General features: G+C 51.6%; 1 protein-coding gene across 4 annotated transcripts in view; it reads left to right on the forward strand.

Annotated features, from left to right (window-relative positions):
* Positions 1-17,959, forward strand: part of KIAA0513 (KIAA0513 ortholog) — a 54,946-nt gene that overhangs the window by 30,429 nt on the left and 6,558 nt on the right. For 3 of the 4 annotated variants that reach the window (XM_033127316.1, XM_033127317.1, XM_033127318.1), the window contains exons 2-12: positions 545-1,012; positions 3,135-3,234; positions 4,092-4,165; positions 7,142-7,212; positions 9,184-9,391; positions 10,217-10,257; positions 10,749-10,827; positions 12,747-12,824; positions 14,067-14,096; positions 17,182-17,262; positions 17,742-17,836. In XM_033127316.1, coding sequence (XP_032983207.1) covers positions 684-1,012; positions 3,135-3,234; positions 4,092-4,165; positions 7,142-7,212; positions 9,184-9,391; positions 10,217-10,257; positions 10,749-10,827; positions 12,747-12,824; positions 14,067-14,096; positions 17,182-17,262; positions 17,742-17,836 — 1,186 coding nt within the window. In that variant the 5' untranslated portion in view covers positions 545-683. The remainder of the gene's footprint in view (positions 1-544; positions 1,013-3,134; positions 3,235-4,091; positions 4,166-7,141; positions 7,213-9,183; positions 9,392-10,216; positions 10,258-10,748; positions 10,828-12,746; positions 12,825-14,066; positions 14,097-17,181; positions 17,263-17,741; positions 17,837-17,959) is intronic. The other variant, XM_033127320.1, reaches the window with a different exon arrangement.

Genomic DNA, 17,959 nt, shown 5'->3' on the forward strand with positions numbered 1-17,959 from the left:
GGAAGAGATGTGAGCCCAGGAGGTGAGGGGCCCATGTGCTTAGCCGCTTTTCCTGATAACGTCTGACGACATCCCCCTGCGCGCCCCACTCCCACCTCCATCTTCCACAGCTGTTGATCCCAACGACAGCAGGTGGCAGGTGCAGGTGTGTCTCTGGGCACTTCCAGATGCCAGTCTAGGGTCTGCCTTTTTCTTTACTGGCCTCAGTCTGGGAGGCCAGAGTGAAGAGAGGGCTAGCAGACGCTTGAAGTCCACTTGCTTAGTTTGGGGAAATCCTGATTGTTGGTGTTCATTAGTTCATTTACTCAACAAACATTTATTGAGTGCCTACCACGTACATACCAGGTGTTTAACAGTAAAGCAGACAAGAGGAAAACGATGGCAGTGTAGACGTGTCCCAAATTCTGGAAGTTTGGAGCCTCTTCTCTTTATAGGGAATGGGAGACTTGATTTATTCCTTGAAATCTGGATTCTCAGCACTGGGTTCCCCTTACACAAGGGCAGCTGTTCTCCCGCTGATCGTGTTTATGTGCTTCTATCCTAGATGCCTTAGGGCCACGTGAGCTGCCCCAGCGGACTCATTCCTGGTGGCCAGCAGCTGTCAAGCAGCTCACGTGTGACACTCCTGGGAATCCACTCCGCCAGCTCCTACCTGGCATCCTTCTCAGCAGCCCACGCACGCCATGGAGTCCTCAGAGGTCCCTGTGGGCTCGCTGATTGACTTCGGGACCGAGCCATCCGCCTCCTCGCCCCTGGAGGGGCTGCCACCAAAGCTGCAGGATGGGGACAGCTCCCAGGGAGACGGTGCGTCAGAGAGTGAGACCACGGAGTCGGCGGACAGCGAGAACGACATGGGCGAGTCGCCCTCACACCCGTCCTGGGACCAGTACCGCCGTTCCTCCTCCAACGACTCCTTCTCTTCCAACCAGAGCACAGAGTCGGCCAAGGATGAGGAGGCCCTGGAGCTCAGGGATTTCATGCGCAGCTACGTGGAGAAGATCTTCTCGGGAGGGTAAGGCCCGGGGCCTCTCTGCTCTCTCTGCTCTGCCCCCCGAGCCGGGTGCCACCTGAGGCCAGGGCTTCCGGGCCCTCACCAGCCCGGTGGTTGGCAACCCCCACCCCGGGCTAGAGATAAGACCACTGGGGGAATGTCAGCCCTTCTCCCCTCCCACCCGCGGCTGTGACCACTCCACTGGCGCCCTCACCACATCGTTGCTGAATCCAAGACGATACCACTTTTGCTTTCCCAGTATCTGAGCACTTCCAGATTGGCTCCTGGTGGGCATTCCACGTCAGTCTCACTTGGCTAGAGGGCCGCAATGATTAGCTGGCATTAAGTTTAGGGGCAATATAAGTAAGACAAGAAGGTTTCAGCGACCTGCCCTCCTGGTGATGCCACAGGCAGCTGAACCGTAAGCAGCTGCTAGGAGGGGGACCCTTGCTGTCACCTCTTTCTGGTTTTTCTATTGTGGTCCTTGAAGGGGTAGGTAAGGAGCATTGGCAGTTGGAGCAGCAGGAAGAGGAAGTGGGAGTTAGCTTGCAGATGGAGGAGCAGAGAATCTGTGGATCGGCTGCTAGCGCTCCTACCCTCGTGTTAATAACCAGGCGCAAGGGAAGGCAAACAAACCCAAATTCATGGGTGTCCGGTGCTGACAGGTGGGTCTTGCATCTTTCACAGAAAACACTCATGGTTCAAGGTCTTGCTGCTCAGAGTGTTGTCTGTGGACCCAAAGCATCAGCACCAGTGGGAGCTTGTTAGAAATGCAGAGTCTCAGGCCCCACGCAGCCCCACTGCGCCTGAATCTCCTTTTAACAAGGTCTCCAGATATTCACACACACATTACAATCTGAGGAGCTCTGGACGAAGGGGAAATTTTCCATTTTCACTAAAGCAGTAAGAATTTCTGCCTGTTGCCACTCTGCAGAGTACGTTATTTTCCATCACGATTTAAGGCCCTTGTTTGTAAACTGGCAAGGGGGGGTGTCTGCCGTTTTTAGGTGTGCCTCAATTTTCTATGAAGTTAAAAAAGGGGGGGAAGTTTTCAATCATAATCCAAATATTTGACGCTCCAAAAATGCATTCATGTTTGACGTTGAATGCATTCTAGGAGAGCAGTAGCTGTGGCTTCCTACTTATTTTGTTTGACGAACACAGAAATTACTCAGCTTTCTCTGAGCACACCCAGTTAATGAAAAGGGGAGAGAGCCCAGAGCTTGCTAATTTGCCAGGAAGACTGGTCCCTAATTACCGCAGCCTGCCAGCCACGTGGAACATGAACAATTGAGTCAGATGGGTTTTCAGGAGCACTCCAAAAATCACTGCAAATGGCTGGCAAATTCTCGTATTTCATTGAATGTTGGCATTTAGGGATCAATGAGTCCGAGATGTTTTCTACAGAACCTTAAATAAATGAAATATTGCATAAGCCAAGTGGTCTTCAGCTCCTGCTTCATTTTTGTTGTCATTAAATTTGGGGTAGAGTAGTAGCCACCCCCCCCCCAGGAGTGATCAGAAGTGGTTTGAGGTCAGCGAGCACTTTGTCTGCTCTGGAGAGAGTGACCCCCTGGGGTCCCTTGGTCTCCCTGGCAGAGCAGGACTGAGCAGATTGGCTTTTCATGAGCTCAGAGGAATAAGCAACCACGTCCTCCTCCTGTTGGTGGGAGGCAGCGCCAGACCCATATGTCCTGCTGAGACCGAACAAATTAGGAATTCTTGAATTCAGCGGGACGATCCATGAAGACTTCAGAACCAAAGATGAGTGGGAGTCAGCTGAGCTGGAGAACCGAGACCACAGGGTCGGGTTTGGTCGCTCTGGTTTGTGCCGGGACCTGCCTGGAGGTAGGAGGACACGGGTGAAGGAACTGGGCTATAGAGCCAGGAAGTGTGGACTGAGCCCCCGTTTGCAGCTCCCCAGCTGCGTGGGATCCTTTAGCTTATCTCCTCATCTTTGAAATAGAAATAACACCATTTCCTCATGGGGTTTCCCAGAGGGAGAGAGGAGCTGATGTCGGTCAGGCTTTGTCCTTGGCGGGGGTGCAAAACTTATGAATTCCTCCCTGTCCTCTTCCCCCTACTAGAACCTTTTTTGTTCCAGAGGATTGAAAGTTGTTTTTTCCTCTGCTCTTTTTCTCAGGGAGGACTTGGAGCAGGAGGAGAAAGCCAAATTTGGGGAGTACTGCAGCAGTGAAAGTGGGAAAGGCCGGGAGTGGTTTGCTCGATACGTGAGCGCCCAGGTAAGGGCAGCTGACGGGGAGGAAACTGGTGGGGGATTGCATCCTAACTGTCTCTTCAATTCCTCCCTGTGGAGAAAAGAGTCAAGGGAAATGACCCAACAGAAAAAAGGAAAAAAACCCCACTTATCTAACGATGTTCTGAAAAGGCCTATTAAGGACAGTGGGAAGTGAGAAATAGCTCATTTGGATGCCCCGCCGGAAAGGAAGGAGTGGGCAAACTGACCTGTCAGTTACATGGAATTCCATAGAAGTTAGTTTTTAAAGGCAAGCCTGTGGGCTCCATCCTTGCCTATTTTTATTAAATAACACTCAATATTCAGTTTTTGTAAAGTAATATATTCATGGCAATGACAACCTTGTAAGTTCAGAAAGGAATTAAGTTTTGTAAATATCCAGTAGGTTCTTTTTTTCCTATAACGTGGCTTAAGCTCTCAGTTCTTAAAATATTTTTATCACAAATAATTTATTCTTCAAAGGAAAATTAGAAAATGCAGATAAGCAAAAACAGAAAAACTACTCATAAATCTACCACCCAGAAATAGCCAGCGTTGTCATTTGGGGGTTTTGTCCCTGCGTCCTTTTCCGTGTGTGGGTGAGGGTGTGAAGTTCCTAGTTGTTACACGCTCATAAGGAAATGCAGGAAACTGCCTGCCCGTGCTCTGCCAAGCAGCGGTCGGTGGAGTGCCAGGTGCCAGCTCTCTGCGGGGGTCCTGGTTTCTGTAGCGCAGGGGAGGCTGTTACGGGCCTGGGCTCGCATCCCAGCTGCGCTGAGCTGCGAGATGCTCCGCAGAGGCCCACAGCCTCTCTGAGCTGCCACCTGGTCCTCCCAGTGACATGTCTGCCCTCTTCCTGGACAGCGCTGCAACTCCAAGTGTGTCTCCGAGCCCACCTTCTACCGCCTGGTGCAGTCTTTTGCTGTGGTCCTGTTCGAGTAAGTAATGCTGTTGCTCAAGCTTTTGTCCTGTGGAGCTTGCCCTCCCTCCCTCACCTGCCCCGTAGGAACCCAGGTGTGAGTAACAGCTGCACGGGTCATCCACTCAAAGTTGCTGTGACATCCGCAACTTTGGGCATCAGCTCCAAGGAGATGTGGTGACCAGCGTCTCACCGGAGGGAGTCATTAGCAAGCGGTCCTACGTGGAAGTAGAGCTTAGAGGACCGCAGCTGGGTGTGAGTCAATTCCTCCACTCAGAACCTCAGGACAGGCCTGTGATTATACATGTTGGCCTTTCCCTCCTCCAGCAGAGATGGGGAATTTTCTTGATTTCCTGTTGTGAAGTACTTGAAACTGGGTAACCGCCCACTTAATGATATGATTGCATGACATAGCCTGCCCTGAGTACGAATTGGACACTGCTGGAGCCTTTTCTCACACAGGCATTCGTGGGCAGTGTGGGGGGGTGGGAGGGGCCCCCTCGGCCTCTGGGTAGCTGTGGGAGGCCAGCCGGGAGCCTCACGGGGCTCTCCTGCTGAGGCCCTGTGGCTCTAGCACTGCCAGACCCACTTCAGACATCTCAGACTTGCATCAGAGCGGGCGACATACCCTCCACATTATGAATCTAGGGGACGTGTCTCTGCTTGGAGGAAGCCGAGCAGTGGCTATAGATCCAGGTAGAGGGGGGCAGATCGTGGGTAAGAAAGGAAGGGGTACAGGGAAGCCCTGATCTGACAGTCACTCAGTGTGGCCTCAAAGCAGGTCCCTGTCCCGTGGCTTCTGCCATGGCCACCTCCCCCTGTCCCCATGTCCGTTTAGTCTTTCCCCTTCTTTTCCCGACATAAATGTAGCTCTTCTCTTCAATCTCACTTCTCCTGCGTCTTGGTGTCTCCTCACCTTTCTGTATTCCGCCACGAACATGGGGCATGGACTAGAGGAAAGTGACCAAAAGAGCAGAGAATCTGTGTTTGTCCTGCACTTTCTCAGAATATCCCAGGTTCAGGATACACTCCCAAAGTGGGGAATCTAGGTGTGCCGGCCGCGCCCCCCTCAGCGGGGAGCACATCAGGAGCTTGTGTAAAGCAGCCCCAGGTTGTGTTGTATGCAGCATGCCCTTGGGCACTGAATACACTTAAACTTCCAGACATTCGCGTCTATAGGAATTTTCATGAACCCATAGTGTGCGTTGATTGGGCCTGTCCCACATGGTAACATACTTACCTAATTCTCAAATTTTCTTTGTTTTTTTTCCTTAAATAAATAAAATCGGGGGAAAATTAAATTCAGTTTCTAGCCCTGCCCAAACACAAAATACTTCCATTGCTTTGTGAGTATTTACTGGGGGTGCCAAAAAAATGTATACAAGTGGACGACTTTGGTCAATGTTGCTCAAGCAGTGGTTTGCCGTAATCAGAAGTGTCTGGACGCTGATGGTAACCACTCTGAGCACCTCTTGTAATTGCAGAAGTCAAACGTGACTTGTATTCGCCTTTTGTTATCGGTATATATTATTACAATTTTAATACAGTTTTCCTTTCTTAAAATGCGTGTACATTTTTCATTTTTTTGGCACCCTCTGTATATTTTTGTATGCTTGCAAAAAAAAAAAAAGAAACCCTATAATATTTTGAAATATTTATTAGTTTTTAAAATATATGAGTTTTATCATTTTTAGTTTATCAGTATCTTTAGTGTTTACTTTTACTTAGTCTTTTATGGTTTTATTAGTAGTTTAGTTCTTTAAATTTATTAGATTATATTAAAAGATAAACAAAAATGGCCCTAATCTACTATCTAAATCACTTCTGTTGATTTTTATTTTTAAGTAATATTTGTCCAAGTTTAAAAACTAAATATGAAAGAAAAGTACAAAAGAGAGAAGATACAAAGGTGCAGAAGCTGAAATGAAAAGGAAAGCCTTGTCACACACCCTCTTCTCTCACTTTGGATTCATCTTCCAATGAAAACCACTGTTAATAATGCATACATTAGCAAATAATGTATTTTTTTAAAAAAGGCATTACATTTACACACAGTTCTGCATCTGTAATGGCTGTGTAGTATTCTAATATATCCATGTACCATAATTTATTCAACTCATGACCTGTTGATGGCATTAGGTTATCCCTCTTCTTTTTCTTCTCTGATTCACAGTGCTACTGTGGACACCGCTGTAGCTTTTGTGACGATAACAGTACAAGCCTTCTTTTTGAAGATTTTCATTCTGTTTTTTTGTTTTGTTTTGTTTGCTAAGTTGAAGAGACTGAGTATCTCAGGATAGTGTTAGGTTGGTGCAAAAGTAATTGCAGTTTTTGCACTTATGTTTAACCTTTTAAACAGCAATTACTTTTGCACCAACCTAATAATATAGTAAGTAGGATATAACATAGTCGATATAAGTCTTTACATGTATAGAACATTTTTTAGTATATGAAACATTCTGGTATAGAATCGTTTGATTTTCAGCAAGTGACCTAGGGTGGGTAGGTGTACATATTCCCAGCAATCCACATCTTCCCCTGTCCTCAAGGTGATTCTGATGCGGCTCAAGCCTGAGCACCATTGACTGGACTGTACCATCTAACTCACTGATTCCTGAGAAGCAGGGGCTGGAGGGTCACTGGTTTTGACCTGAGACCTGAGGCCCGACTTCCAGTCCTGGCGCTGCTCCTGGGTGCAGAAGGACCTTCCCGGGCCTCGGTTGTTTGACCTTGAAAGTGAAGGAGGCCAGGCTGTCAGCCATGAACTCCTTCCTGCCCAGAGTCACACCCAGTCTTCGCCATGTGCCTGTGGGCAGTTCACCTAATTGAATCGAGGGGGATTATTCTTATTGCTTCTCCTATGTAGCTAGCATCTGGGGAGTGAGCTATTAATGTAGACATGTTCGTAAAGTATTTGGACCTCGTTGCATGAACTTGCAGTGAGAAAATCGGGTCGAACAACTTTTCAGCCAGTCAACCCTGCTCTTCGTTTCAGGTGTCACCAGATGGATGACTTTGGGCCTGCCAAGAACCTCATGACCATGTGCTTCACCTACTACCACATCGGTAAGGCCCGGGGGTGTGGCTCACGTGGGGGGCAAGCTTGGAACCTCAGGACGTGTCAGCTTCTAACAGGGCATCAGATGAGGATTTCTTCCTGATTAAGGCAAAGCTGAACGAGACTTCCAGGAAACAATGAAATCTAATGTTAGGAAGGGATGAGCAAGGAGTGAGATTCCTCGGACAGGAGGAGAAGACCCACATGGTCTACATCGTGGTCGAGACATTGACTGTCCGCGGTACGAAGCAAACCACCCTGCTGTTAGGCAGTGAGACGATAAACACATTCAGCAGGACGTTCCCTGGTAGACACAGGACTTCCCGGATATGAGGACACCAGTTTTAGGTTTTAGCAAAACATGACACCAGGTTGGCTGTTGAAGGGAGCTAAGAGGAACGGTCTAGATTTTCAGCTGGAAAGCATTCCCAGGTATGGGCTGGAGGTGCCTTAGTGAAGAGTGCACATTGTTCTTTACACTGAGGCACTGACAGCTCTTCTGGCTCATTCCATTGGAACTTTCTGGTACAATGGAGCTTGAGGGCTCCTGTGTTAAGCTGCTACAACAGTGTCATTCAGGCCAATGTAAAAAGGTTGCTGGGTGCCTGCCCATGGAGTAGAGCTGGGTCAGGGCAGTGCTGGCACCGGCCTCCCTTTCCACCCTCCCCCAGGACCCACGGGTTCGCTCCTCTGGTGTATCCCCATCTTCTGCAACTTGGCTTCCTCCTGTCCTTCTCCCAGCAGCCCATCCCCTCCACGGCCCCCTGTTCTGTTGGCAATAGCTGGTCTGACAGCCTTAGCTCGGCCAGGCTGTTCATCCGCTGACTTTGGGTCAGATGGGAACCCCTCAGCCGACATGTGGCTCCTCCTTCTCAAAGAACATCTAGACGCTGCTTGTCTGAGTCAGATCTGTGCAGAGCAGCTTAAATTATTACCGTGTTTCCCCGAAAATAAGACCTAGCTGGACAATCAGCTCTAATGCGTCTTTTGGAGCAAAAATTAATATAAGACCCTGTATTATATTATATTATATTATATTATATTATATTATATTATATTATATTGTATAAGACCTGGTTTTATGTTATAGTAAAATAAGACCGGGTCTTATATTAATTTTTGCTCCAAAAGACGCATTAAAGCTGATTGTCCAGCTAAGTCTTATTTTCAGGGAAACACGGTAGGAGATACTGGGCACCTTGACCTGTAGAGAGCACTTTTACCTGTAAGGGACGTCTTGCCTGAGGGGGACACCTATGACCTGTAGGGGGTGCCTTGACCTATAAGGGGGTGATTTGACCTGTAGGGGGCTCCTTGGCTTGTAGAAGGCACTTTAGCCTATAAGGGACGCCTTGGCCTGAAAGTCCGTCCATGCACTGCACTTAGAAAGGGGCATTCCTTGTGTTGCCTCCACTCACACCCCTCCTTCTCCCAGGATGCCCTCCTCCCATTCTCCCAGGATACCCTCCTCCCGCCATCTCCCTGGTCCAGCACTCTCCTGCTGCAGGTCCCATCCAGGTGCCATCAAGCCTGCCTGGAGTCTGCACGCTTCCTCCCACCATAAGGAAAGATTCTTCTGTTGCCCTCTAACCCTTGGCTGCACTACCACATGATTGGCTTTTTATCTTATGCTCTTGCTCTGTGTGTGCCTTGCTCATCTCCTTTCTGGACTGTATGCTTCTTTGGGGCTGGATCCTCATGTATTTCTTCTTTAGCCCTTGTGGCACCTGGCTGACTTCTCAGACACCGTCAGTACTTAGTTACAACCCTGAGAGAGAAGGCCCCCAGGCCCCCATCTTCTCCTGGGCACCTCTGAGCGAGCCTTTGGCTTCATGCTGCCATTTCTGGCAGTTGCAGAAGGAGGCCTTCCCACCACCCCAGAGCAGCTCCAGCAGCTAGCAGGCGTTCCTTTCCACCCTCAGTTGTTGCTCCCACACAGTCCGGTTCTTATCCCTGCTCTCTTTCCCCCCCGTCTCTAGGTAAACCGCACCTGCTCCCCTCAGAATCCAAGGAGAAGCCCGCAGGGAGCATTGACTCCTACTTGAAATCCGCCAACAGCTGGTTAGCGGAGAAGAAGGACATTGCCGAGCGGCTGCTGAAGAACACATCGGCCAAGACGGAGAACGTCAAGGGTTTCTTCGGGGGGCTGGAGACCAAGCTCAAGGCACCTCTGGTCAGGAAAAATGAGTAAGTGTCCCCTCGTGTGCATGCCAGTGTGTCTGTGCAGACGGACAGGCACACAGGCGTGACAACCCGCAGAGGCCTATTAAGCCCAAAGGGACGAGGAGGCATTGGCCTGGTAATGGAAGAATCTGTCCACGCTTGGTGATCGGTGGGGGCCCCAGAGCCGCTCCCGAGAAGCACAGCTGCCGGCCCAGCTTGACTCCTTGCCCACCCCCACCCCCCACCGAGTTTTCTAGGGTTTCCAAATGCCATTCCATTTGCTGACATTCAGGGATGTCCCCTGGGAGTCCATGTTTTCTAGAACAGATAAGGAGCATATGGAAATTGTCAGTTGGCAGGAGGGAAATTACAAACCCTCCCTTCTCTTTTAACTGTGGTGAGAGCTTGTGTTAAAGGAACGAGGTCGACTCAGAAGAAACCACTGTCCCCAAGACAGTGGTCCTCCCACAGAAATTCAGGATCCCGATAATAGGTGTGTAGGAGCTCAAATTTCCACAGAGAAAAGGGGGCGCATCAACAAGAGAGCCCTGGGCCCAGTGCCTGCGCCGGCTACCCTGGGGTCCTTGCCTTTACCTCTGATGGCTTGGTTACAACCGGGTGACGTGGCTTTATTTCTTTTCTGGTCCAGAGAAAATGGAATAGAGAAGCCTAAATTCTACAAGACCAACAATTGACAAATGTAGCATTGGCTTAATAGAAATATTTTAGAGGAAACCATGTTAAATGTACACGTTGCTTATGAGACTGAATCCCGTTTCAGCAATGTCAGGTGGTTTCTTTGAGAGAGTGTGGGGGTCCTAGTGTCACAGCCTGGTTTCTCTTCCCCAGGGAGGAGGAGAGCAAGCCCAAGGACAAGCAGCAGAAGACTGGTGAGTCCTCCTGGCCATCCAGTCCCAGTAACCCAGGTCTCCTCGGGGCTCTTAAACCAGGCCTCCTTAACCGGCAGCACCAGCAAGCAGGTCCATAACCGTCCTGGGGCTCCACGGGAGCATAAGGTGCTGCCGTGGGTGACCTTCTAGTTGCTCTCAGCTCCTGTCTGTTTTCTAACGGAATTTCCATGGAAGAGCGCCTTCTCTATGGAGAGGATGCAGGAACTAAGCTCCTCATCCCAGGGAGGTGAAGGGAAGTATTGCCGGGGGTGCGGGAACCTTTCAGGGATCCCTCCCTCAGAAGGTCCTCATCGCCAGGTGTGAGGAGCATCATTCCTGCCCGGGGGTGGGACACAAGCTGTCGTGCAATTTCAACTACGCATTTCTGTGGCCCCTGGGCAGAAGCGGTGGCTGCCGGGAGTGTCACCGTAGGGTGTGCCCACATGTGGGTGCGCCCAGAACCACGCTCAATCTTTCTCCCCTTCCTGCAGTGACTGTCTGCAGCCCAGAAGAGGAAAGGAAGGGAGAGAAGATCTACCTGTACACGCACCTGAAGCAGCAGCCCATCTGGTAAGACCCACCTCGCGGCGGTGGGGCAGCAGTCACCACACTTGGTCTCCCTCAGAAACCAAGGTCACTCACACCCACTAGGAAAGCCCAAATAGGACAGGTGAGCGATCGCCAGGGCAGGTGAGGCTGTGGAGATGCTGGAACCCTCCTACGCTGCCGGTGAGATTGTCATGTGGGACAGCCACTTTGGAAGACAGCCTGGCAGTTCCTCGGAAGGTGACACGTAGAGTTACCCTATGACATAGCACTTCTACTCTACGAATGTACTTGAAAGACTTGGAAACGAATACTCAAGCAACGACGTGTGCACTTATCTTCATAATAGCATTCCTCCTTAGAGCCAAAAGGCGGGCACAACCTGAATGTCCATCTATGTGTGCATTTGATGTATGGATGCACGAAAGGTGATATATTCCCACGGCGGAATATTATCCGGCCATATAAAGGAACGAGGCACTGACGCAGGCTCCGGCGTGGGTGGACCTGGAACACATTTTGCTAAGTGACAGAAGCCAGACCCAGAGACCACATAGTGTATGACTCCATTTATATAAAATGTTCAGGATAGCCAAATCCCTGGAGACAGAGTAGATTAGTGGTTGCCAGGGACTGGGGGAACGGGGAATGAGGAGTGACTGCCCGTGTGCGGGGTTTCTTTATGGGGTGATGAGAATGTCTTGGAAGTAGTGGTGATGGTTGCACAACTCTGTGAATATGCTAAAAAACCACGGAATTGCATACTTTACAGGAGAGAATGTTAGAGTTATGTGAATCATAGCCCCAGAAAGCTATGTTATTTACATGAAGGTCGTGGTGAAAGTGAGAGGCCAGTGGCCAGGGGAAATCTTACTCTGTGGATGACGCTTGTGCAGCTGTAATCCCTCCAGAGCCTCTCCATCATCATATTTATTTAGTCATAGCAGGCTCTGGACTAGCCCCTGGAACCCAAAGGGAGTCAGATGTACTCCTCCCTCAAAGATCACAGTCTAGCCCTGGGAGAACTTGGCTGCAACAAAACCAGGGCCATGTGAGGAATGTGGCCAGGGAGGGCTGAGCTGGAGCTGTCCAGGAACCTCTGTGCAGAGGCTCCACCTGAGCTGGGCCAGGTGCAAGAAGAAGGAAGCCGAAGGGAAAGCTGACCGGCCCCTATCACTCCTATCCAGTGATTTTAGCTCAGGCCCTCTGGGCCTTGATTTGGGGGCCGTCAAATCATCTGCAACAGGACAGCAACCCTAAAGGGCCGGGTGATGACTGTTTTAAGCTTTGCAGGCATCCATCCAACTCTGTTATTAGACAATATGTAAGTGAATGGGCGGGGCTGTGTTCCTATAAGCCTTGACTGACACAAACAGCCAGTGGCTGGATTAGGCCCACCCACCAAATCGGTAGTTTGCTGACCCCTGATCTTTAAAAGGCATGTATCTTCCTGCATGTCCCTATAAACATGCTTGCCCTCTGCACGTGCCTTGTCCCTGCCAGGTTCCCGTTTATTTTCCTAGCACTTGCTCTAGAAAAGCAGGTCTCCCCGAGCCCCTTGCTTTCTCTTGGGAGCCTCAATGGGAGATGGAGAAGCAGGAAACGGCCTCCGTCTGCATCCCGCCTGTGGCAGCTTCAGTTTTGACCTGAAGAATCCAGGGTCACCCAGCTCCATCTCTCACCTTCCTGGCTGCTCTTCAGCTGTTAGGCTCTCTCCCCCCAGGAGAGATGAGGAGCTGCGCTCATGATGCTTGGCCAGGGACCCCAGGAGGCACCTGACTGAGGATAAAGGCCTGTGCTCCTTTTCTCAGCCCTACCTCCATGGGGCTTTTAGAAGCTCATCCAGATGTGGCAGGAAGACCAGGTTCCTCATCCCTCAGGGGGCCGAGAGCTGCCTCTCCCACCTCGCTTGGAGAGAACTGACGTGTGTCTCCGTCTCGCAGGCACACGCTGAGGTTCTGGAATGCGGCCTTTTTCGATGCTGTCCACTGTGAGAGGAGAAAGCGGTCCCCCACGACCAGGTAGGAGCAAAGTCCGGGCCTGCTTTCTTCGGGAAAGAGGACCCGGGAGAACTTTCTCTTCCTATTTCTGAAGAGGAGAGCAGAAGAACGGCTGAGTCCATGTGTCTGTGTTTCTCCTTCAACCCTGTCTGGCGCAGTGCCCTGCAAGCTGCCTGAAGGGCCCGGGGCGCACAGCTTCATGGGGGGGTGGGGGTCGTCAGCTTGCATGAACGCTTCCTGTCCTGGGCTCTGGCATGACTTGATCCGACCCTCCTGAGAAATGCAGACTCCCACTGAATGAAACCGCTCAGACCCACTCTCCCTATTCCCTGTAAGAAGTCGGAATCCTGAGCACGAACCACTGCCACAGGATCCTGGGGTGCAGGGCTGGCCGCCACCCCCAGACTTTGCTCTAATATCCGGAGAAATGCAATTGCTGCTTTCAACTTACTCCTCTGGTCTGCAGCCTGAACAGACCTCTCCAGCTTCGCTGAGGGTGGCCTTGCCACTTCAGAAGACCCCTTTGGTGAAGCATTTCGCAGAGCACGCGGCGGCTGTGAGGGGCGGGCACTGATGCTGTGGGGCTGGCGCTCAGTTCTCTCTCTGGCCACAGCGAACTAAGGCCGCCTCCCGCGGGCACACAGTGCCGGGCAGGACGGGAGCAGCCCTCCCAGTCCTGGGCCCTCTTATCGGCCCCGCCAGTCCTGGGGCTGTGACGCCTCTGAACCTCTCCTCATTAACAAGATGGATCCCCTCGTCTCTAATACCGGGGAGACCCCTTCCTCCCTGGCAGGAGAGACAGCAGATCTGCTGTTTAAGATTTCAGTCCACTAGCACATGGGGCAATCTTAGGTGAAATCTGTCTGGTGGGGCGGGGGGGCAGCTAAACCCTAGTGGGGGCACGATGGCCTGCCTGTACCCCACAGCAATCTGCTGTGGCTGCATTTTCTGGGGGGGCAGAGGGTGCAGGTGGGGGGGACACTGACACTCTTCCCGAGGACTCAAGAGAGAGAACTCTATGCTCTGCCAGGAAACGAAAGGGAAGGAAATGCTTAGATGCTTGTAGGTGAATGGGGTTCCTCTTGTGGCTGAGCTCTCAAACTCCTAGGAAACAGATTGATCTCGAATACCCTGTCGCTCTCTGTCCTTCTCCGTTTCTGCCTGTAATAACCCTCCTTCTTTCGCTTGTTCTCTTTTTCCATTCACATATCTTGCATGACTTTGACATGTTCCTCTGTTGACCTGTTTCTGCTGCCGCTCCAGAGGGGATGCTGGAGAGGAGGAGAAGAAGAGGTGTGTGTCCACGTGACTTTGTTCATGTTACAGTGCTGGGGGGTCCCTTCCAGGGCCACCTCAGGGCGGGGAGGGCAGAGCCCAGACCCAGGTGCCACTCAGCGCTGGCTGCTGGCAGTGAGGGCACTCCTGGGAGGCAAGCCCAGCGCTGGGACAGGCTGGTGCCAGTGAGAGCTCGCCAAGCACAGAGCACCCCAAAATAGACAGGAAGCAAATAAGGCACCCCGAGACCTCCCAGAAGGCCCAGTGGGAGTTCAGAGAGGAGAGAGCAGTGAAGTCCAGAAAGTCGGCTCCAATTTTGAGGGAACTAAGCTTTCTGCCGGCCCCTTCCAGGCAGACCTTGAAACCACACCCACGACTTCACTTGTGTCACGCTCGCTCGGAATCCCAGCTCGGAAGTCGTGGCCGGGTGCAGAGGATCTGTCTGTCTGGTCACATGCTCAGAGGTGTGCAGGGGCCCGTCAGACCCACAGTAACAAATCGGAGGCGTCACGGAGAATGGACAGTGGCTGTCTCTTTCCCAGCCTGACAGGGAGCCTGTGTGTGAGGGGTCTGACTTGAATTGTTTGGACTTTGTATTTGTTAGCTATCTTTTATAATATATTTTTAGAGTTCAAGACCTATTCAAACTATCATTTCTGATACAGTGATTTTTTTTTCCCCATGGAAATTTCCCAAAGCATGCTGTAATCAGTGATATATTTTTAATGCTTATTGTTTTATGAGAAATCTTGTTTCTTATGCAGCCTTATGATGGCTCTAAAAGGAGCATTTAGGTATAACCGGTATCTCCTTTAATAGAAAGCCCCGGAGTTCCCACCATATCTCTGTGTGAGTGTGATTAACCAGCCTTCCCGGAGCAATGCTTCTGAGCACCACAGCCAGGCCCAAGAGGGTGGGAGCATTATGGTCCCCGAGCCGGCCGGTGCTGAGCTGGCGCGTGCAGGCCGGCCTCTGGGCCTCAGAGGCCTTCTCCCCGGAGCAGATGTGGTCTGACCACGCACATCTTGGACCTGCCCCGGGGACACCCAGACATGCCCCAGGCCTCCCCTGGAAAGAGGGGCAAGGGTTGCTTCGAGACTGGGGGCAGGAAGTGTGGCTCTGAGTCCAGGGCAACCTCATGCCACCGACAGTATTTTCCCTCTTCAGTAAACTCTGCCGACCATGCCATTGCCGTCCTCTCTGTTCTCAGAGGCAGAGACGGCTCCACTGCAGAGGCTTCCCTTTCTGCAGGCTGTGGGTCACGTCCCAATTCCCACTGCAGCACTGTAGACACACGTTCCACCCTTTGTGCAGTATTACATCTCAACTGGCATTGGGTGTTCGATTCAGTTTAGAGGAATTGATTTCATTGTAAGCATCACCTGATCTGCTCATTGCTAATGAGCTTCCACCTCTTTCTTCAGAGATCCCATTAAATGTCCCCGTTCTACTCCTAACCACCGAAAAGAGTCACCTCTTTGTCCGGGTCAGGAGGGATGGAGGTCAGGGCGGCTGTGCTGCATGATTCTAAGAGAGCCATTCCCGCGCGATCTGGGCTTGTGCAGTCTGTACCCTGCACAACTGTACACAGTGGGCCTGGTGGGGATGGGGGGGTCTATGCCTGGACAGTCGTAAGCGTGGCCACTGTGGGAAAGAGGATGGGCAGGGATCAGCACAGGACCCAGAAGATTATTCTGGGGACCTTCATGGGTGTCCTGTCATCGGCATGAGGAGACTGGAGCTGCACGGCCCCTTGCCTCTGTCGGGCCCTTGGTGGCTTCTCGCCGAGCTGTGGCAGCACCAGTGGCCTCCCTGGGCCAGGAGGGTGGAGAGGTGAAGTGTTGATGCCCTTGGTTCTGTTTCTCTTCCTCTGGCTTCTCCGTTATCCTGAGCCCTCGTCCCTCCTGCTACCTCCTCTCTCCCTTTCCTTTGGTCTTTCTCTTAACCTTGTTTTAATCAGACGCGTCATCCAGAGTTTAATTTTTAAGGGGCAGTAGGCTAAAATGAGCTTTTCCTCACCATCTGCATCTCCCGCAGGTATCACACTTCTCAGATAGACATGTCATGTTCTTTACCCTGGGGGACACCGGTGGTGGAACAGTGCAGGAGTGGGGCAGTCCCCCGTTCCTCTGGGACAAAGATGCTCTGCCATGAGGGGAGGGAGAGACGTCTTTCATGGAGGGGCACTGAATTAGTATCACTCGGAAGAACATCTGCTTCCCCAAATCTTGTGCTCACTAATATTCCTCCACAGAGAACAGGCAGGCAGTTTCATTCTCCAGAGTTCCACCCGTGAAGCCACGCACACAAACCGAGTTCCTTTCTCATTGGGGTTTCACACTTTGTGTTAGAGGCTTTGTGCTGTCTTCCTGGTGGGCACAGGTCACAATTCCCTGTGGGGAAAACTGTGGGTCTGGTCCACGCACTCTGGGAGGGGCATGGAGAGTCAGCATCATTTGTGAGGAAACCAAGCGGAAGAAGGTGACACTCGGCAGAGCCGAGGCTGCCCGACCAGACAGTGTGGGTGACAGAAGCCTTCCAGCCTCCCTGTTCCCTGGGCCTCCCGGCAGGAGAGCCTGTGGGCACTGCCTCCCACAGCGGGCCATCCCCTCACTGGCAGGGTAGAGCCACCAAAGCCGGTGAGGCATGGAGACATAGCTCAAGTCTCGACAGGGTCTGGATGCCCACTCCCCACAGGAAGCGGCAGGGTCCTTTCCTCTGCGTGTCTCTCCACCTTAAACTGGGGCCATGACTTCCCATCCTTGAATGTAGAGAAAAACATGGGGGATGGCGTTCTTGTCTCCTAGAGAATGTTCTAGGCAGCTACTAAGCACATGTCATCTCCGCTCAGTAGAAAGCACATAGGCTTTTGGATCTTCTCATCTCAGGAAGGATGATATAAATAAGTTTGTACTTCGCGCCCCTCAGGCAGAGTGTCAGAACTCTGGCAGACTTTGTGTAAAAGCAAAGTGAGCAGCTCCTACATCAGGGAGGCTACCCTTGGGTGCCCCTGACCCCTGTAGGTCCGAGCAGGGGAGGGGTAAGTAGCTGGGCACGCAACGGCACTCTGAACACCCTCTCCTGTCACCTCCTGTGCTTCCAGGGAGAAGTGGTGCCACATGACCCAGGAGGAGCGTGATGACAGCCTGAGGTTCAACGAGAACATTACCTTCGGGCAACTGGGGTAAGAGCGCTGGGGGCTGAACCCGTGCCTCTCCCACACCGAGTCATCCATGGAATGAGAAAGCAGGGCAGAGTGAGGTGCTGACACTGACACCCAGACTTGGGGAGGAGGAGACCACTGGCTGAGGTAGATACTTCTATCTGGGGGCTCTGTGAGGGGAGCGCCACCCCTCACGATGTCACACATCCGTGACACAATGTCAGCACAACTGTATGGTCCTAAGCAGCTCAAAAGCGTACGATTGATGACAGTTGGCCTGGATTCCAGTTCCTAATTCATCCTGTCAGCTCACCTGGTGGCGGGCAGTTTCACAGAGAGTGTTGTCGTCTGGCTGAAGAAGGGAAGATTTGTTTTGACTTTTGTCTGACTATTTCAGGTGGCCTGCATGTTGGGCCTCCGGGAGAGAAGGGCCTGGGTCCCGGTTCCCTCTCCCCAGGGAGGCAGGAGGGGTGCTAGCTCATGGGTATTTTTCCCCCCAGCACGTTCACGCACAACATGCTGGCGTTTGGTCTGAGCAAGAAGCTGTGCAATGACTTCCTGAAGAAGCAGGCTGTGATCGGCAACCTGGATGAAGGTGAGTGATGGCCAGAGGTGGGAAGGAACACAGTTTTAGCAGCAAATGCTCTGCAGACGGAAATTTCTCACCCTGCTGAAAGGATTGTTCCTATTTCAATGAGAAACATGATGGTAAACCACA

Source organism: Rhinolophus ferrumequinum, chromosome 15 (genome assembly GCF_004115265.2).
Source record: "Rhinolophus ferrumequinum isolate MPI-CBG mRhiFer1 chromosome 15, mRhiFer1_v1.p, whole genome shotgun sequence".
Classification (NCBI taxonomy): Eukaryota; Metazoa; Chordata; class Mammalia; order Chiroptera; family Rhinolophidae; genus Rhinolophus; species Rhinolophus ferrumequinum.